At 40.2% G+C, this 21,704-nt stretch overlaps 1 protein-coding gene across 11 annotated transcripts in view; it reads left to right on the forward strand.

Annotated features, from left to right (window-relative positions):
* The window catches only part of tnr (tenascin R (restrictin, janusin)), a 176,767-nt gene that overhangs the window by 122,650 nt on the left and 32,413 nt on the right, over window positions 1-21,704 (forward strand). For 10 of the 11 annotated variants that reach the window (XM_054752796.1, XM_054752785.1, XM_054752846.1 and 7 more), the window contains 8 exons: window positions 1,049-1,151; window positions 1,463-1,552; window positions 4,959-5,092; window positions 5,200-5,329; window positions 9,733-9,999; window positions 14,103-14,222; window positions 14,370-14,513; window positions 20,884-21,003. In XM_054752796.1, coding sequence (XP_054608771.1) covers window positions 1,049-1,151; window positions 1,463-1,552; window positions 4,959-5,092; window positions 5,200-5,329; window positions 9,733-9,999; window positions 14,103-14,222; window positions 14,370-14,513; window positions 20,884-21,003 — 1,108 coding nt within the window. The remainder of the gene's footprint in view (window positions 1-1,048; window positions 1,152-1,462; window positions 1,553-4,958; window positions 5,093-5,199; window positions 5,330-9,732; window positions 10,000-14,102; window positions 14,223-14,369; window positions 14,514-20,883; window positions 21,004-21,704) is intronic. The other variant, XM_054752873.1, reaches the window with a different exon arrangement.

The raw sequence follows: 21,704 nt of genomic DNA on the forward strand, positions 1-21,704 counted from the left end.
AGAAGACCAAGTCGGGGGTAAGTCGCTGTTAATGGTCGCCGACCAGTCCAGGGTGTACCCCGCCTCTCGCCCGAAGTCAGCTAAAATAGGACGGATGGAAATCAAGAATGTGGTATATTTGACATCACTTTGTACTAGCAAAGATCTGACTGACTGTGACTGGGTGATTGAGTAAGTGTAATATAAGCATGAGCTACAATATGTTCATTTGGCCCGTACAGGTGAGAACGTTTCAACACCTAATTGAAGATACCATACCACATTCATTTTCTGATTTGCATAATGCCCTCACCTGATCTGGGTGCAAAGTGCAGGTTTGGATTGCACTACAGTATTTAAAGTAAATATTCATGGCAAGCTATGCCACCCTCTGTTCATCCTGATTTTGTATTGCATTTTTAACTCATTTTTTTGTACTTCATTGATCATTTATTCCTACGTATGTCAGCATTATTAATAATTTGTACCAGATTCGCTTACAAAAACGACGTGAATCTAGGAAACTTCAACAGCACTGTCCGGTATCCAGGTATTTATTTCATAATTACACTGGTTGAATTTTTGGCTAAAAAGTTACTGAATTGATTTAAAGTTACTGAATAATTTCAGTTTGTATCGTTCTAAATAAACCAATATCGTCCTTGAATCGTATCGGTAACCACGAATCGTTATACGAATTGAATCGTTAATAAAAACGAATCGTTACACCGACTCAAGCATGCCGCAATATACAGTACTCGCAAACATTGTTGGTCTTCTTCTATGGCAGCTGATTGCAAATAGCACTACAGAGCATTGTCGCCACCTTTAGGGGTATTAATAGATGACAGCACCCTCCATTACAAAAAATCCCATCCAGAATAAAAGCTTGAAATAAAAGATTATTTTCAAAAGATTTTTTTGCCCATGCAAAGACGCGCAACCCACTTAAAACGAGTTGAAAATCACTGTGCCCCAGTATTACAATCACTGTGCTGCAGTAATACAGTCTTTTTAAAAGAACATTGCGTGTGAGCAACAGTTTTAACACAATTATATGCACCCGCAGGTGGATGCCTACCAGGTGGTGTACAGCACATTGGCCGGTGATCAATATGAAAAAGTCATTGTACCAAGAAATGAGGGAGCAACCACCAAGACCACTCTCACTGGTAAGTGTAGACGGTCTTTTGTGTGGTTGTGTGTGTGTGTGTGCTCCTGAAATTGCCATCAACCACCTTGGAGGTTATTTGCACAGTGTATCGCTGTGGTATTATCACAGCTCATCTGCTGTGTACTGTGGAAAATGGGAGTGAGCTTTACATGTGGATTCTCTCCACAACTGATTGTATTTGCCCACGTTGTTGTTGTCCTGTGGGCATATTGGCAGCAAAGAAATTGGAACCTTGTTGCTTTTACTCTATCACTCTTTTTTTTTGCTTGTGTTTGCTTCCCCATAACTGGATGTTAATTTGTTTTTCAGACCTGCTGCCTGGCACGGAATATGGTATTGGCATTTCCGCTATAAGAGGTGACAACCAGAGCACATCAGGCACGATGAATGCCAGAACAGGTGAGTAAGTTTTTTTCATCAGTGTGGAAGGGGCTGACATCCAAACTGTACTTACCGTCAAAAACCACTGGACTGCATGGGATTTTGTCATGTGGTGAAAACCCATTAGGTTTGAGTTAAAAACCTCATTCTACCATCAGCTGATTGTTTGTTTATGTTCTTTTCATTCACCTCAACGGAAAAAACGAGTATAAATAGTGATAGAATTACCTCATTGATCTGGTTATAAATGGTATTTATAACCGGGTCGTCCATTACTCAGTATCTAGGGATTTATACTTGAAAACCAAAAGGTGGCGCCAAACAATTTCTCGCATTTATTTGAGCTTTTCTCCTGTCACTCAAATACACCAGTAATCTGGAGAGACACACACAGAGAGCTGCTGGGAATTTTTTTTCAAAGGTTGCGCAAGTTAGCAAACAACAGGAGGAGTTATGCTGCTATTTTTAAGATAATGGTGATCAATGAAGCAAAGCCATTGTCAATCAGCTAAAAAAATGTTCTACGGTAATCCATCGTCGTGGTTAATTGGTTCCAGACCCAACCGTGATAAGTGAATTTACACTAAGTAGGATTTCTTTGTTATGAATGAAATATTTTCGTAGTTAAAGCGCATAGAAAACCTGTTTACCAGCTTTTGTGCCTGTGACCAGTCCAGGGTGTACCCTGCCTCTCGCCCGAAGTCAGCTGGGATAGGCTCCAGCATACACCCGCGAATTTAACTTTCATGAAAAAAAATTCTCTCCGTTACTGCCAGAGCAGCGCAGCTTCAGAAAAAAATCCCTATTAATAAATGCACATGTTGACAGGTATAGTTTAAGAGAAGAAAGAAGAGAGGCCTCACGGTGTGTGTGGGTTTTCTACAGTTTGTTCCCACATTCCAAAAGCATGCATGTTAGGTTAGTTGGCGACTCTAAATTGTCCATAGGTATGATTGTCTCCATGTGCCCTGCAACTGACTGGCGACCAGTCCAGGGTGTACCCCGTCTCTCGCCCCAAGTCCCTAGTGAGGATAAGCGGCATAGAAGATGGATAGAGAAGAGAAGAAAATAATCTAATGAAACTGGCTTGGACTAAAATGAATACAGTAACTACTGCAATCAGTAGTTACTGCTGTAACTTTCAATGAGACCCCTGCACATGTGGACAGTTATTTTGTTCCACTCCTCACAAGCACACCGTTCCAGCGCTCTCTCTGATGGGTGCCTTTTCCAGACAGCATGTTGCAGAAAGCCACTTCAGATTAGTCCGATGTGTCGCTCTTAGACATTCTTGAGTGTTTTTGTCTGAGTGTTTTGATTCATTGTCCTGTTGGAGGACCCATGACCTGCGACTGAGACCAAGCTTTCTGACACTGGACAACACATTTGCAACACATGATTTCATAGTCTTGAGGTTTCATTGTACCCTGCATAGATGAAAGACACTGTGTGCTGGATGCGACAAAGCAAACTTACAATATAACAGAGGCTGCTCCATGTTTCTCTGTATGCTTTATTTTGTGTCACATATTTTTGCGTGAACATAGGACTGATGTGACTTGCCAAAAAGCTCCAGATTTCTCTCCCATAAGCTTTGTGTCTTTTCAATATGAACTTTGACAAATTCCAGTATTTTTTATCATTACTTTTGTCAGTTTTTAATTATTTCAGTGACTCATGTTGGTTTTTCTTTCTTTTACAGACGTGTACCAACAATTTTATCCTTGTTGGTATGCTGTCTTTTTTGCTGAAATTTATGAGCTGTTATTTAACTGATATTGAAAATGTAATTTAAAAAAAATCATTTTGTCATAATAATACTTCTTCAAAAACAGGTCTTCAAGAAGGCGGAGTTTCTTATAGTCAGGATTGTGAAATGTATACATATAAACCAGCAGGTGACTTTTCTTCCTGTCACTCACACAAACATGATTTTATAAATAATTTGTTTTGTCTTAAAAAATATTTTTCCAAAAGGGGTTTAAAAAATACCAGTGTCATAGTCACACAATTCCCCATCCCAATTTCCCCACTGTCAAGCGTGTACTTATTCAAATGTCTGAAAGCATTTGTCAATATTATGTCTCAGTTTTCCTGACAACACTGCATCCTTCTAGTTGTGAGAATCCTCTTTGATCTCTTGTCTATCAATCTTTGGCAAACAGCTTTAAATAGCACAACAACACCCCCTGCATGCCCAACATGTAGCGTTATTCATCCCATTAAAGTGTGAGTTCCTGAAAGCAGAGAGGATTAACATCTTTGAGTTCTTTTGTTGTGTCTTCATCAGCTGATGAATAAATAGAGGAGGGTTAAACACTGGCTTTTGTCAGTGCAATGACATAAATATTTGATTTTCTTGTCCGTTGATTAACTGCACCTTAGAATACAAAAATACGAATAGAATAACCACAGTTTTATTCCAAGATAGAATGTGCAAAATCCAGCATCCCCACATGTCAAGAAAATAATTATTGACAGCTAACACTTACACACACACACAAATAAACACACATACCTGCAGCTGCAGCTCCTTGTGATCACATTTGTATTCCTGTGAATTGGAAAGACGTCATGGTCGGAATGTTTTATGCGCAATCGAAGATGTAGAAGTGTTTTCCTCAACATCAGAGTGTATTCAGAGCAGCCTTTATGTCATCCAAGCATAAACAGTCAATTTTTTTCCTCCCAGGAAATCGAAATGTGAAGCTTTTTTAACCTTTGTTTTCTATCAGTGGAAGGAAATACCTGCAACAAAGGCCAAACAATCCTAATGTGGATACATATCATCAGAGCGTAATGCTCTGATAACAACAGTGAAAAGACATAAAATGTAATTGGCTTCCACGTATTTTTGTGTTAACAAAGAGATAAATAAGATTGTAAACAAATTCCAGTTTAGACATTTGTTTGGGAAGCAAAATATCAGCTAACTGAAAAAAATGTTCTAATAGGAAATAATGCAAATAGAAATAATTGCTTCCTGTTACCATCATAAAACCTTCATTATGTGTGCAGGCATTTTTTTAAAGTAACATGTTAGCATTCTTAACTGTCATAAAACTGTCAAAATGAATTAAGTTAGGAGTGTTGACCAAAGTGTCACTCCTGTCATTGTTTATTTGTTGTCAGGGTAAAATATAAGTAATTTTGCTGCTATCTACTGCTCTAATTTAACCAAATGGCACATAGTTACATGTTATAGTAATAGTTGTGTTGTGTGTGCCTTTGGGAAGGCATAGTGTTGATGTCCCCTGCTCTATAATGTGCCCAACTTCAAGACAAGACATATCCTGAAGTTGACCCCTTGTAAATTTACCTCGTCCACCTATCCATCCATCTTCATTGTTGCTTTTCTTATGCAGGAAGTCCCTTTTCCTCAGTTTTAACATGCGGGTCTTCTACCTCTCTTCCATTCTATCAGGTCTGGATGTTCCCATGGATCTGACCGTGATGGCATCGACAGACAACACAATCACCCTAGTGTGGGGCATGGTCCAGGGCCCAATTGACTTCTACAAAGTCACCTTTACATCCTCTTCTGGCGTGTCTACTGAGGTAAACAACAAGACTGATGAACACTTTCCATATACTGTAATTAGACATGCACCTTCAAATGAACATGCAGGCATATATGCGTTATTTTAATTTAATTCCTCTTCCAGCTGACTGTGCCTAAAGATGAAACCACCACCACTCTGACAGACCTGGAGCCTGGGACTGAATACACCATCACAGTGGCAGCCAGGAGAGGACGACAGCAGAGCAACGTGGCCACCATAGATGCCTTCACAGGTAAAAGGAAATAGTCTTCTAACAATAGGCAATAGTGATTATTTAAGGCCGTGTTTGCACTTGTAGTTCGATACTCTGGTCTGGAACAAAAAAAAAACATATTTGATTTTGTGACATATTATATGACTTAAACTCTGATACCAAAATGCCATCTGCTGGATTGAATATGCAGGTTATATTTCTACTCTGCTATTGTCACCATTTTAGATTTCAAGAAAAGCTTCTAAAATATACTTCGAAAGAGTGCCATTGTCACACAAACAAAGGGAGAAAGCATAGCAGGGCCCGGTTTTTCAAAACTCGGTCATTTAACCACTGGTTAACCTCTAACAACCGGTTAAATTCTTAACCTGCCGTTTAAATATGTGTTGTTCAAAACATGGATAGTCATGTCGTTAACGGCACCTTCAAAGTTAACCAAGTGGTCCACTGGTCACTGGCCAATATATCACACAATTCCTAATTTTGTTGACTTCCGGTTTAGCAAAAAAATTTATAGCGAAACGATTTAACTAATTAAAAAAATTAATTAAACAAAAATATTTGAGTTAAATATATTATGAATTAAAGTAAGGAATATTTAACATAGTTTCCAGCTTTACAGCATAATGAACCTCGGCCACTACGGCAGATACCGGAACTATTTAACCAGCCTTCAAAGTAAGAGCCCAGATGCGCTTAACTTCAAAATGTTGAAATTGTATTCTGCAACAAATGAAGCTAAATGTTTTATGAATTAACCCGTTGACTGCCAGCCATGTTCAGAGCAGAGAGCTCCATACTGCCTGAGTTTTTGGGCATTTTTGCTGGACTTTCAAGACCCACAGAATATTGACAATATTGAGTTTTAGGACTTGAGTTTTAGAAACTATCTAAAGAAACTTTAGACTCTCTTCTTTCATCAGAAAAAAAAGTTTGTTTCTAGCCTTTTTGGGTTTTTAGATATTGGTGGTAGAACATAGGGTAGTTTCAGCAAAAACACCTGATTTTGACCAAAAAACAGAGAAAACAAGCTTTTTCTGCATAGAAGCAAATTCAAGCAGAGTGACGGTGGGGTCTGCTGGATGTGGGGATGAATCCCAGCTGCTGACCGATCCAGATGGCAGCCATTCATCAGAAGAATCAGGGTCGGGTTCTGATTCACCCAACTCTGAACTGCTTCCGGTGTCGCGCCACACGACTCAGCAACACTAACCACTAGGTTGTTGCTTTGGCTGCCATTGTCAACTGCATTTGTGTCTACGTCACCTACGTCTGGTAAAATACCTACGTCTTTCGCGACCGCGTCACTACTAAAGGCAGATCCACCGCCAGACAAGCTCTGTGACAGCGTTAGGTGCCTGTATTTTTTGTCTCCGCTCCGCTTTTTGTCTCCGATTTCTGCATGTGTTTCGCCATTTTCCTCTCTCAACCCACAATCCGTCTTCTTCATAGACAATCTGTCGCTGCCGGTTGGAGGAAAAGAGAACTGTTGCCCCCTACTGGGACAGAAATACATTGCCTACAAGTCAGAAATTCCCATGCAAGATGAATAAGACTTTGATCTGTAGCTCCTGCGAAAAAGCCATCTCTGGCAGTCAATGTTACTTTTTGAAAAGACGTCAATAGACGTCTTGTGCATTGAAAGAGTTCAAACAAGCCAGAAATTTATGAAATTAAATAAAAATGTTTTTGGTTACAAATATTTTGCTCAGCACAAGCTGTTATAGTTTGGAAAAATACTGAAAGTCCGCTCGCCTTCAAAGTAAGGGTCTTAGGGTTCAACCTAATGTTAGTGCCAAGATGACAATACGTATAATAGCTATTCATGTATAAACGACACATGAGTAATATTTATTAAATGTATGTTTTATTTGTTATTGTTACAGAACACAGCTTTCAATACATTGCAAAGGCAAGACTATGTACAACATCAGACACACTATACTTATAATTCCTCTGGAAAACTTTAAAAATAATGTAACTATTGCTTCAAATTGCAAGTTCATAAAAATATAATCTTGTGACACCGATAAAGCCTACACAATTATGTACAATTATTCCATCAAAATAGTTGTTATTAAACATGACTAAGATAGAATTTGCAAGCTTAACATAGTTCAATAAAATAGTTTCCTTTAAAATCTAGGCAGTTAAAAGCATAAATGATTTCTCATGTGCTGAAAAGCTGCAATGTACAGTAAAGTGTGAAGTAATGCATAATCCAGACATCAGCAATGCACGTAAGGAGACATGACAGCATGGCATCATGAAGGCAGTGTTAGCCGCGAACTCCATCTTGAGAGATAACCACCTGCTAAAAAGTTAGCGGTGGTCCTAAGGTGTGTTAACTTTAACGTCAAGTTTACAGCCGGTTAAAGTTAACCGAATTTTGGACAGCAAGATAACGGTGCCGTTAAAGTTAACGGTCGTTTAAGTGTACTTAACCAGTGGTTAAATATAACCGAGTTTTGAAGAACCGGGCCCAGAGAGATAGCACTTCCAATGTATTTTTCTTACATGCAGTAATGGGAAAAAATATTAGACCCTTGTTTCTTCAGTTTCTTATTCATGGTACCTTTGTTTGGACAAATATAACACTGACAACAAAAATAGTTCATAAGAGTAAAATTTTTTGGCAGTACAATGCTAAGTGATTTTGGTTATCATCAAGAAAACCGTGGAAGTCGCTAGATATCAGCTCTTAAATTAAACTCTTATGAGCTATATTTGTTATCATCATTATATTTGTCCAAACAAACCTTTAGTTGTACCAGGCATTAAAATTGATCAATAAGCTGAAGAAACAAGGGTGGACTAATAATTTTTTCCATGACTGTATTTGTAATTTCTGCATGCCTGTGGTCCATGTAGCACATTTCAGCTCAAGTACACCGAACAGCACCAGACTTCACTGGTGCTGAGTACCCAGCAAGAGCACCTAGACTCATCTTTCAAGCAGTCTTGGTCCATTCGTTTGGTGCACAGTAGGGTTTGAAAATTCGCGTTCACATTTGACCAAACGAATCGTACTAGCAGAGCAAACCCAGCAGAATTGGCTTTAACTGAACCAAACATGACAAGGAACACAACTTAAAAAACAGGAATCAGACACACATAATATAAAACAATACTTAAAAATTAATTGATAACCTATAGAAAGTATGAATGTCCGATAATTTCGGCCCACCAATGTTATTTTCCAAAATTGGCCAAAAAATGAGATTACGATTCATATTGGTACTGTTTTTTTCTGCTGATAATGATAATTTCACGGATTGCTTAGTTACATACTTTACACCTTACTTTGTTCTTATACGGATCATTTTAATTGATTTTTATTTGTGACTTAATTAAGACTAATCTGTCTTACTTGTTGATAGTAGGAGAACATGTTATTTTAGTTGGCTGTTGGTCATGATTTTTTAATGACTTTGTTAATACAAAATAGACACTTTTTCTATGACTTTATTTATTTGTCTTATTTTGCACAGTGTTTATTTGTGAAATGCATATTGGATCGGAAAGAAAGCCAATATCAAGCATCTTTAATAAAAAGTTTACAGAACCAATTAGTTGATTTCAACTTTTGCAGCCTGTTGATGATCTTGAATCACATTAGCATCAGATATTTTCATGTTCTTATATGAATGCTTGGGTTTCTTCAGAGTCGCATAATCTGTGGAAATTTCAGTCTCATGGCTCATCATAATTTTGCTTTCTGGTGGATTTTGCTTTTTCACTGGTCCTGAAATCATCTTGATGACTCTTTTCGGCATCACAATAATGCTCTTGAGCTCATCTGCTGTCATAATTCTTCTTCATGACTACCACCGTTGTCATCACCCTCATCATCATAATGAACTTCATTTTGCGTAATCTGTGGGCCCACTACTAACAAGACACATACCATCGGGCATGGGGAGAGATGACAGCACGATAAGATGGGAGATCAAGAGAGAAAAGTTAATTACTTCATCTTTTCATCCACTTCACTAGGGGCATTTAATTTTCTGTGCCTGAGAGAACCTGTCTTGAAGAAAAACATCAGGTATTGATCTTCAGCAGTTTGAATTTTGAATGAGATCGCAAGTAAATAGCAGTCACACGCAAAGTGTATCACCTGCACTTTGACTGAGGGTGTTTCCTATTACTCTTTATAGGATCTTTTTTGCTTATGTTCTTTACCTTAATTTCATCATCCGCTGTGTGAGTCTTACGTTTTGACAGCAACATTTCCTGGGATCATTGTTGTTATCCAGTTCCTTTCATAACGTCATCTTCATCACCAGCTGTACTTCCATCCAATTACACTTCCATCAATCGCCACCATTTCTATCCTTGAAAACAATTTATTCACTTTTCTTGCTCTTGACTGTCTTGGAGACCCTCCTATCATGACTTTTGACCAATATTCCTTTTAGGGATCAGGCCCGTCTCTCACCTCTACTTATCTGAGGTGACCTCCGACTCAGTGCTGGTTGCGTGGAGCTCACCAGCGCCGCCCGCTGACGTCTTCATCCTCAGCTACAGCTCTGCCGATGGCACCGACACCTCCAAGGTGACCCTGGATGGTTCCAAGACCAGGTCGCTTGTGCAGGGGCTGCTGCCCTCTACTCAGTACGACGTCAGCCTGATTACAATACAGGGGGACGTTACCTCTGACCCTGTTATGGCATCCCTTACGACAGGTCAGTATCACAAGTAACAGGCAGAGGGGATACCTACACTCCCACTGACCCTATAAGCAAGCATGTATTGTTATCACTCACATTCAACTGATAATCCATGGCAGTGATGGCAGTGATGGTTTTCCCATCCGAAAGTCAATGAGATCTAGCCAGCCAGTGGTTGGATGTCCTATGAGTTGTGATATTTGAAATAGACTTGTTGTATAGCATATTGTGGTGGTGAAATTACACAGGTGGAGGTGTGGTGACAGAAGTGACACATCTGGCGTTCCTCAGTTGTCTTGGTAAAACATTGTCACGGGTTTATAAGTTGTTTTGCATACTTGGTGCCGGTGGCAAACGCAGTGCAGGGCGGCCTCCAGATCTTGATTGGCCCGCTCTGTCTGGCCATTGGATTGTAGGTGGTACCCAGATGACAGGCTGACCAACGCCCCCAGTGTTTAGCAGAAGGCCCTCCACACCTGGGAGGCAAACTGAGGTCCCCTGTCTGAGACCAAGTCCATAGGAATGACATGAAAATGGAACACGTGTCTCACCAAAAAACAGGCAGTTTCCAAGGATGACGGCAGCTTAGGTAGGACGACGAAGTGGACCATCTTAGAGAAACGGTCTAGGAACCTCCCTCCTCGACGTGCTCACAATCCTGTTCTCTACAGCAGTTGTCAAGGCAAATGGCGAGGTCGATAAGTCCATCCAATGAAGTAGTATCTTCCTGTACTGCAAGTTCGTCCTTAACGTGGATGTTAAGGGATTTGCGGAAAATACCATGCAAGGCAGCATCATTGTAGCCGCTCTCCACAGCTAAAACAGTAAAGTGCATAGAGAAGGCTGCCACTGAGCGTCCGTTCTGCCTGATATCCAGCAATCGACTGCCTGCCAAATTGGGTGGTCAAAAACCTTATGCATCTCTGACAAAAATAGGGGCAGCGAAGATCGGGTGGCGGGCTTGGCCTTGCTTACTGCCATGGCCCATGCGGCGGCTTTGTCCATAAGCAAGCTCATAACAAAAGCGATTTTAGCAGGGTCTGAGGTGTATGTACCTGGTTGCTGATTGAAGACAAGGAAGCATTAGTGGAGGAATTGTTTACATGAAGTCGATTCCACAGAGGATCATGGCAGAAGGGGAATTTTAGGCTTGCGATGAGGTAGCTTTGCGAGAGCCGGAGCTGGTAGCGACTACACTAAGTTAGGCACTGGGTTCCTCTGGAAGCCCTTGAGGGAAACTCGCTCCAGCCGCTGATCCATAGCCCCTACACTAGCTGATAGCGCGGTAATGGCCTCCATAATCTCCCGCAGAGTCTTGTCATAGTTACCGACTAACTGGCCCTGATGCAGCAGAGCCGACCAGAAGTGCTCTAACTCTGCGGGATCCATATTGGCCAGATTGTTCTGTCACGAACTGCTGTGTATGAAGTTTGGACCCCAAGATGCAGAGAAGCACACAAAATAAGAGAACAAAAGTTTGATACCAAAGGTGACCTCTGTAGAGGAAAAAGGTATAAAAAATAGACACAAAAATAGGTACAAAGTCCAATCAACAAAAATACAGGGCAAGGCCACAGAAAATGGTTGTAACAAAAAATCACAGCTAGTACAAGGCTGCCAGAGAAAAACTACACACACGTGGAGCCAAAAATCCATCCATCCATCCATTTTCTATGCCGCTTATCCTCACTAGGGTCACGGGTATGTTGGAGCCTATCCCAGCTGACTTCGGGTGAGAGGCGGAGTACACGCTGGACTGGTCGCCAGTCAATCGCAGGGCACATATAGACAAACAACCATTCACACTCACATTTATACCTATGGACAATTTAGAGTCGCCAATTAACCTAACATGCATGTTTTTGGAATGTGGGAGGAAACCGGAGTACCCGGAGAAAACCCATGCACGGGCAGAATCCAGATCTTCATGATCTCCTGACTGTGTGGCAAACATGCTAGCCACTAGGCCACCGTGCGGCCCTGGAGCCAAAAATCATTGCTGAAAACCAAGCAGGAATATATAACATTAGCGGGAGGCACAAAAACGAGGGCGCTGAAAAAGCCATAGAGCTAAGGTATGCAGGATAAGACAAGGCAGGTAGGCACAGCTTGCAGGCGAGGAATTAGGACAATCTGGCACTGAGCAGATGCCAACAATCAGTATAAGAAGGCGGAGCACTAATTGGCTGCAGGTGTGTGCCGGCAGCTCCGCCTCAGCAGGACAGCATGCACATAATCTTCGTTCTTAAAGAAAGTTTAATCCATACTGTACATACAACTGTATTAAGCTTAAGCACCTATAGAGCATCAGTATCTATATACAGTGGTACATTGTTTTTTGTACGCCACGGTTCTTGTAGGATTAGGTTTTTGACAAAAACTATTGCCAAAACAGTGTCTTGGTTTTTATCATACGCTGTTTCAGTTGTTGTACGGCCATACTAGTCAGTTTGCTTGTCCACGGAATGAAATACCCTAACAATGGAGTGCCCAAACAAAGAATCCCCCACATTGGTGACTCAGTCCTGTGTGTTATTGCACCGCGTGAGTCCAACTTTGTTCATAACAAGTCTAAAAACATGCCATAGCAAAGTACGAAGGTGGTGTCCGTGCAACTCTTCCTTTCCCTCCACCCTTACCCCCACTTGCTGTTTTTGCCAACAAGAGTCTTTAACAAAGGTAAAAGTGATGTTAAATGTTCCATTATCCATTTCATTCATCATTTATGTGCATTTTATATTGTTGTCTGCATGTAACACTACACTTATTCTCTATAAAAAAAAATTGTTTTAATTTTTTTGGTTGTCTGGATCGAATTCATTGGATTTACATGATTTCTGATGGGAAAAATTGATATTGTTTTTGACGGACACCTTTTGAGTAGATTTATAACTGAGGTACCACTGTATATATAAGCATGATCACCTATTTGTGATTTGTCATGTTATATGGATAAGCTAAGTGGTATTTGATTGAGATTAAATTTAGGTTCATATAAGACCTTTTCACCCAGCACAAACGTAGTTTATTGTGTCACAAAAAGGCTAGACAAATATAGGATTTTTGGGTTGTTTTTTTTTTGTAATTTATTCTAACATCATAAGTGTGTGTGGATTCTCATGAAATGTCACCTCTTATTGGAAAAATACCAGACTGTATAGCTATTTACTCTTTCTACGACTCCTAACTTCACTTAGATGTTGCTCAGCGGTTTGTTTCCACACACGTGCGCTCGCGCACGCACACACACACACACGCACACACAGGCATCATTATCACTAATAGTGTTACAAAGAGTAAATGAATTGTGAAGCAGCTGTAGTGTTATTTTGTATTCTGTTGCTATCCCTGACTCCCATGGAAGCTTCATTAAATAATAAACAACATAAGCCATCATGCAAGTTTCACCTTTACGAAAGCAAATAGAATTGGTAAGATAACCATGCCTGAATGGTTACCTTTTTTTTATAGAAGCTGCGTTTTTTTTTTCTAGCCAAGTGGAAATTAAAGCATTTCAAAGCCAGGAATTATAAATTACCCCCTCTGCTCATGAATAATTGTCATTATTCTTTTGATTTTAAATGTTTCTCATAGCCGAGAGTGCCTTAATCTTCTTCTCATTATCCCCATCTCTTACTTTTCTTTGCTACACCGTTTTCTGTCTTTGACTATGTCTCGCATAGCTAAGTTACTGCCATACGTTTGTTTGCTCATGTTGTCTTTGTTTAACCTTTTCCACAACACAGCAGCTTGATAGTCTCAGGAAACACATTTAAACTTAAAATTGTCAGCAGGTAGGACGAGGGGGAATTCTGAGTAACCCTCATTGTGGCTCTTTTAGAATTATGACAGGTTGCTCCTTGAATATCTTGTCAAAATATTTACATTTTTCTCCCCCTGGCCAAATGACAGTTTTATTTATGCAAATGTGCTGCAAAATGTAGTTTGAATGATGCTTGTTCTCCAAAAGTGTATGTAAATTGCTGTGCTTGAAATTCGAAATGTGCACTGAGAGCTCACTTAGTTGCAAATGTGACCCATGAAAACATAATTTTACACAATAATTGTACAGGTTAGTGCATGGTTAATTGCGTGCCTGACCAAAGTGTGCATTGCAGGTATGGACCCACCCAAACAGATGACGGTGTCCGCCGTGGCCGAGGACACAGTGACTATTTCATGGATCAAACCTCTGGCTCCATTTGAGTATTATAAGCTGTCCTATCAGTCAGCCAGAGGTAGTGTACTTAAATTTTTACATACTTCAATGAGATGATTGTGTTTAATGCATCATTTTTTACCAATGAATATTAACTTAAAATATGATACAGTATATTGTGTTTTGAAAGCGGTGACAAAGCTGAGTTTTGCTGTGTTTCCTGCAGGTCGAGTGGACAGTGTCGTGATTGACAGCGATGTGACCAACTACACCTTGTCGAGTCTGTTCCCCGCCACTGAATATGAGATCAGTTTGAATGCTGTCAGGGGGAGCCAGGAGAGCAAAATGGTTACAGCCTCAGTCTTCACAGGTAGGAACAACAATTGCTCACTGGATTCAACACAAATGAAACATTTACAGTAGGCCCCTGCAAAGACATTTTGCTTGATGGTGGACATGTTTTTCAACCAATCTTGTGCAAATTTTACACACACGTGCTTGTCAGTCGCTTCCCTAAAGGTGTATACCAAATTTCATGGTGATTTGACTAAACACCATAAAGTTACAGTGGATGTTTTTCTGTAGCGCGCACTGATCTGTGTGAAAAATGTAAAGTGAATCCAGCTTGTTCAATAACAGTGCCGCGATGTGGTGTAGTGGTGATCTTTTTGGATGAAATGTCTGAACTTCCCAATTATTTTTTTAATGATTGTTACTGATTGTTACATTACTTTTACAAAATTTGAATGATCTCGGGAGAATTGGAATGTTAGTCCCGGTTCCCATGGATACTCGAGACTTGATGCCCAACCCTAAGCATACCAAAATCTACTTCCTTTACAAATCATACAATGCCTTGGCTTGAATTGTAGTTGCTATTCCAAACTCAGATCGCCTGCTTTAGTGGTTTTGGTGTTTGCTTTGGTGTTTGCTTTGGTGTTTTTATTGAGTACTTTTATATGAATCCAAATGTTGCCAGTTCATCCCAAAGGGGTTTTATGGTCTTGAGATATCAGGGCCTCTCGAGTTCTTTGTCCAAGCATGCCTTCAAGGATCTTGCAGAAAAATACCTTCCCTAAACTGTTTCCATAAAGTTGAAAGCATAGACTTGTTTAAAATGTCTTGCTCAGATGAAGAAGTATGTCTCATTTAGTCTATTTCTCACAAAGGGTAACAGTTGCTCTGCACTGTGTTGGACAAAATGTGTGTAAAAGGACTGTCCTCACAAACAAACACACACATCACACCAAATCAAAGGGTACAGCTTGCATTGTTGTTATAGATTAAAATGTCGACCCCATGACCCAGTAATTGGTAACCTATTCCAAAGTCCATCTCGCTGCGCTCTACCTCTTTATCCTCTTTCGCCTCCCGCCAAGTCTGTGCCCACTTTCTCCTTCCTTCGCTCCGTCGCTTCCTTCCAAAATCTCCCCCGCCCCCATGAGTGGAGGATTCAACTCTGATTATTTTTCCAATCTGAATTGAGCGGCACAGCGCGCAGAATATGGAACACACTTCTCGCTCAAAGAATTTCCTTCACCCAAGATTAACAAACTCCCTGTAGTGTATACATAATCTTCGACGTGTGTGCGTGCGGTGTATGTGTGTATGTGATGGAGGAGAGTGAAGAGGGTGTGTTTGCATGTCAATGAGACTGATTTTTGCAAAAAAAAAAAGCCAGGTTCAAGAATCCATTGAGAGGAGAAAAAATAAAGCAAAAAGACTTCTTTCTTTCACTTTTTAATCTTTGTCCTGTTTGTGCCCCTTACAATTCTCTATTATCAGACACTAACAATCCCAGTGTGTTTACAAGTAGCAGCACCACTGGGGTTGTAATAGGCTGAAAAGAACATAAAGTCAAGCTTGTTAGAAGCGGTAAATAACATTCTCCTCACAATGCCCAACCAGATCTTTTAATGCCACTTGTTTGCAATAGCAAACACATGATTTACAATAGCATCGCCTGGACAAATGCGTCATAACATTACTTCTTTAATTATCGGAGTACATTAAAAATCAAGGAGGCATATTCCATTTTGCCAGGAAACGTTTGACACGAAATGGACTCTAAGCGTTAAAAATGGGCTCATAAGCAAAATGTCAGGACCTTTAATAAATGTTTCTCCCGACAACACTGGAGTTCTAGTATAAATATCATTAAAGTCAGCCTAATTAACATCAGTTTTCAAATGAACATTTATGTGGGAGAATTTTTGTGGAATAACTAAGAGCTCAAATATCCTTTTAAGGTCCCATATTAGAATATTTTTCAACACTTTTAAATAGGTCTCAATTTTGGAAGTTGGCCAAAATCGAGGCTTTATTGCAGAATCAAGCATTTCTGCTTGAATTTATAAACTTGAAAGTGCTTTTAGTAAGTCCTAATGGGAACACGCCATTGTCTGTGTCTGTAGCTTTAATGCTAATGAGCTATGTTTGTCTATGCCTGTCTCTAACAGAGTGTGTATTTTTTCATATACAGTGTGGCCCCGCAAATTCAGAGATTTTGATTTTTTTTTTTTTTTAGGCCGCACGGTGGTCTAGTGGTTAGCACGTTGGCCAACACAGTATCAGCTTGGAGATCGGGAAGACCTGGGTTTGATTCTTCCCTGGGCATTTCTGTGTGGAGTTTGCATGTTCTCCCCGTGTGCGTGTGGGTTTTCTCCGGGTACTCCGGCTTCCTCCCACATTCCCAAAAACATGCAGGTGAGGTTAATTGGAGACTCTAAATTGTCCATAGGTATGAATGTGCGTGTGAATGGTTGTTTGTCTATATGTGCCCTGCGATTGGCTGGCGACCAGTCCAGGGTGTACCCCGCCTGTCGCTCGATGTCAGCTGGGATAGGCTCCAGCATGCCCCCGTGACCCTAATGAGGAAGAAGCGGTATAGAAAATGGATGGATGGATGGATGGATGATTTTTTTTATTACTTTTTTCATTTTTAATTTTTTCACAGAAAATATGCTGTTTTTCCCACAGAAAACACATCTAATTCACCCTAAGTCAGTAATAATTGCAGTTCGTACGCAAGTATGGAAAGTATGTAAAAGTGTAAAATATGATTTTATAAATTTCCAAGTTTGGAAAACTATGGAAAATGGAAATTCAAGACTGTTCCCACTGTTCTGTTTTATAAAAGATAAAATTATTAACTGTTTAAAAAAAAAAAAAAATGGATCAATCTGATTTTCTTTTTTTTTTGTGAGAGTACACAATCAGCGACGCATCTTGGAAAACATTTAGGAAGATTGACAAGTTGAATGGCCGTCCCTCTGCCCTTATCCTCCTCCAACCCTTTGTATGAGCTACATTACCTAGCTATAATCTCCTGGAAATTATATGGTGACATAATGGCATACATATTCACATAATATTTGAACAAACCTTACATGATACTAAGGCTGCAACTTAGGATTATTTTCTTATTCGATTAATCTGACGCTTGTCATTTCGATTAATTGAGTAATCAGTTAGGCCCTAGACCAGTGGTCACCAACCTGTTTGAGACCAAGATCCCTGGTCTTGGCCATTAACCTGCACAAGAAAATCGCTTCAGCGCTCTGTCACTCCCTCCCTCTCTCACCCGACCTTTTTGCTAGTGCAAGGGGGCCAGTCGGTGTACGAGAGTACCTCCGGCCGGATTTTGGGGACTGGGCTCCTTGCTGGGGCTCGCAGGTTGCTGCCTGGATAGCAGCGAGGCGTGGGGGCGTGTTCAGTGGACAAAATGTGCCCCTGTTAGTCTCCGGGAGGTGAGGGCACTGATGTCATAATACCGTTTTTTCAAAATGTTCTCACGATCGACCGGCAAAGTCCCAAAGAACGAATAGTAGCTCATGACTGACGCGTTGGCGACCCCTGCCCTAGATCAATATGAACCAAACACAAACTGTTAGTGGTTTGGTCCCCAACATACTGTATCAGACAAGAGGCATAAATGTTGATCACTGTTTTCCTAAGTCAAAGCTGATGTGTGTAATAGCTTGTTTTCCTAAAACACAAAGATAATAGGCCTGCTTTCATGGTTGACTAAGGACATTAAAAAATATTAAAATGTTAGAGGCTGAAATTAGAGGATATTTTAAATTTTTAAATAAAAAAAACAAATAATTGAATACAAAAATAATTGTATTAATTTGATAATTGATTAATCATTGATTCATTGATCAATTCTGTCATTGATTCATTCAGTCTGGAAAAAGTCTGGAGAATTTTTTGAAAAAGTATGGAATTTTGAAATGTCAAACCCATAGGAACCCAAACATTTATTAATATGTGATAATACAGGTCAAATGTCCAGACTACATGTACCGTTGTTAAAAAAAAAAAAGCTTACAATTTTTACATGTTTATGTCTTTATGCTTCACTGATGTTTGTTTGTTTTGTCAAGCATTGAGACATGTCAAGCATTCACACTTTCTTTGACGGTCTTTGAACGCACCGTAGTTATATGAGACGCAAAAGTGAAACTTATACAGTGGTGTGACAAGAGTGTCATGTTTGTCACACTTAAATGTTTCAGATCATTAAACAAATGTAAATATTAGTAAGTGACCACACAACTGAATAGAAAATGCAGTTTTTAAATTAAGCTTTTTATTATAAAGGGAGAAAAAAAATCATACGTAAATGAAAAAGTGATTGCCCCCTAAACCTAATAACTGGTCGGGCGACCCTTAGCAGCAACAACTGCAGTGAAGCGTTTGTGATAACTTGCAATTAGGCTTTTTCAGCGCTGTGGAGGACTTTTGGCCCACTCATCTTTGCAGAATTGTTGTAATTCAGCCACATCGGATCGTTTTTGAAAATTAACTGCCTTTTAAAGATCATGTCACAGCCTATCAATGGGATTCAGTTCAGGACTTTGACTAGGCCACACCAAGTCTTCATATTGTTTTTCTTCAGCCATTCAGAGGTGGACTTGCTGATGTGTTTTGGATCATTGTCATCGTCAAACAAGAGCATTTTCCCAAAGGTCTTGGGATCATAATGATGTTTTCTTCCCAAATGGAGACAAGCCTTAATGTTCGTTTTGTTCAGCAGTGGTTTTCATCTTGGAACTCAGTGTCTTTCTTATGGTGGAGTCATGAACACTGACCTTAACTGAGGCAAGCGAGGCCTGCAGTTCTTTTGATGTTGTTGTGGGGTCTTTTGTGACCTCTTTGATGAGTCCTTGCTGCGCTCTTGGGGTAATTTTGGTTGGCCAGCCACTCCTGGGAAGGTTCACAGCTATTCGTATCTGGCTGGTAGATTTTAATATATGGAGCGAAGCCTGCTTTTTACAAAGCTGTCCTGCGTGAAGTGGTCGGCGTGTACAAAGGCTCTGGCTGGGGGTGCGTCAAAGGTGGTATCTTCGAGTAGTTCTAAGTTTCTATTACAAGTGGAGAAAACAATTGCACAAAACAATGGGCCATGCCACACATGCCACATCTTCTTGGTTCCAGTAATAATAATAATAATAATAATAATAATAATAATAATAATGATGATAATGATAATGATAATGATAATAATAATAATTGTTATTATTGTTATTATTATTTATATTATCAATATATGAAGCACTGTATTGCCGTCTTCTTTGTATCTTAAATGTTGTCTGTAATCCATGCAGTATATTGTGTATGTGCGGGTGCAGCATTGCAGCTTTATGAATCATAATGCTGGAGCACACACAGGTAGACGAGAATGTCTTTCTAACTGCCTTGTCTGGTGAACACAATGGCCAGAGGCGCTTCACAAATCAGACTGACCTCATGGCCAACCGGGACAGCCAGTATGTTCCTGAATTAACCGCTAAAGGACAAATAAAAAGCCTTTTCCTGAAGTTAAACGGATACGTTCAGGTGCATGATAGCCCTCCGACACTGTGGAATTAAACTCAGCAGACTCAGTAGACTATTGTCCCGTGTAAGGACTGTGTCTCCCCTTGTTGTTCTGTCCTTTTCAAAGACACTGTAGTTGGTTTCAATGACTCACAAGTGCAATCAGAAGATGGAGCATGGTGATTGGATTATCAGAAACCCTGATAAAGGAGAGCTGCCTGTTTACCCATTTTGTCCTACCTTTTCTCCATCGCCCATCTAATTGACCGAATAATCCTCTGCATAATTTGCTTAAACCTTTTTGCAATTAAAGTAATGACTTTATTCGGGTTTGCCCATCTATCACAGAGATAAGGACTCCGAGTCACCACAGCATTGCAGCAACTACAGTTTCTTTGTTTTTATTTTAATTAGTCAGACAGTATTACTAATTTACTTCATCCAGGCAGAGCTTTGGAACACTGCCAATCTTCTGTGTTGGCTTGCCGTGTTCCATGCTGTTCCAAAATAACACGCCTGAGAGGGAATTGCGGTTGAAACACTGAGGTTAAAGGTTTAATTAAATCCAAATTCCGTGTTGGCATGTCCGGCCGTCTGAGAATGAAATTAGGAAGAGGGTTGAACAAGTGAAAGTATGCATCATATTTCTCTACTAATTTCACTTTGAGGTGGAAGTGGTCACGGTGGCAAAGTGTCATTATTAAGCAGGATTCATGCAAAATGTCTGGAAGTCTATAATTACTACTCAAATGTGGCTATAACAACACAATACCATATTCAGTCTTTGTGCCATGAACGGAAGCACATTCTTCATGGTTTAATAACACCTGAAGATACTGTACCTATGCTGACATGAATGATGATTATTGTCGAAGGCTTTCCAAATAAACCTCCATTTCCTCAACCTCCAACCCTAGCAATGGACATGCCGTCAGAGTTGACCGCACTCAACATCACTCCACAAGGAGCCCTGCTGAGGTGGAATCCCCCTCTGTCCAATGTTGACAATTATGTGCTGACTCTCACACACAACCAGGGTAAGTTTGCCAGACTCTTTTACTTATTATATTTCAGTATTATGTTCCGGTAATTTCTTTGTAAGGGACAATATTACAGTGAGTAGTCAGTGTGCAGCTTTATAGCAGTATTGGTTTACTATGCACTAAAAATAACTCAATACACGGCTATTATTGTCTAAATGGCTGGCAACACAAGTGAGTACACCTCACAGTGTCCCGATTGTCAATATTTAGTGTGAGCGGCATTGTTATCTAGCACTGCCTTAATTAATCCTTTGGGGCATGGAATTCACCCGAGCTGCACAGGTTGTTAGTGGAATTCTTTTCCACTTCTCCATGATGACATTCCAAGTGGATCTGGTCGATGTTTGACACCTTCCACTCCGCCACATTATTTTCTTTTGCTTGAGGATGCCTCAGAGACACCCAATTGTGTTCAGGTCTGGAGGAGACATACTTGGGTACTCCATCACCTTCACCTTCATTTTCAGGTGTGTTTGGGCTCCTTATTGTGTTTTGGCCCAGTTTCCCAAAGGAGGTGATCATGCTGTGCTTTAAAATGTCACAGTGCATGATAGAATCCCTTTTTCCTCTCAGTGAACCGGAGCTCCCCAGTGCCGACAGCACTCATGCCGCCCCGGACACTTTTGTCTTGGTACTCACTTGTGTTGCCAGCTATTTAGACAATAATGGCTGCAGATTCAATCATCTTCATATGA

Source organism: Dunckerocampus dactyliophorus, chromosome 2 (genome assembly GCF_027744805.1).
Source record: "Dunckerocampus dactyliophorus isolate RoL2022-P2 chromosome 2, RoL_Ddac_1.1, whole genome shotgun sequence".
NCBI classification, from domain to species: domain Eukaryota; kingdom Metazoa; phylum Chordata; class Actinopteri; order Syngnathiformes; family Syngnathidae; genus Dunckerocampus; species Dunckerocampus dactyliophorus.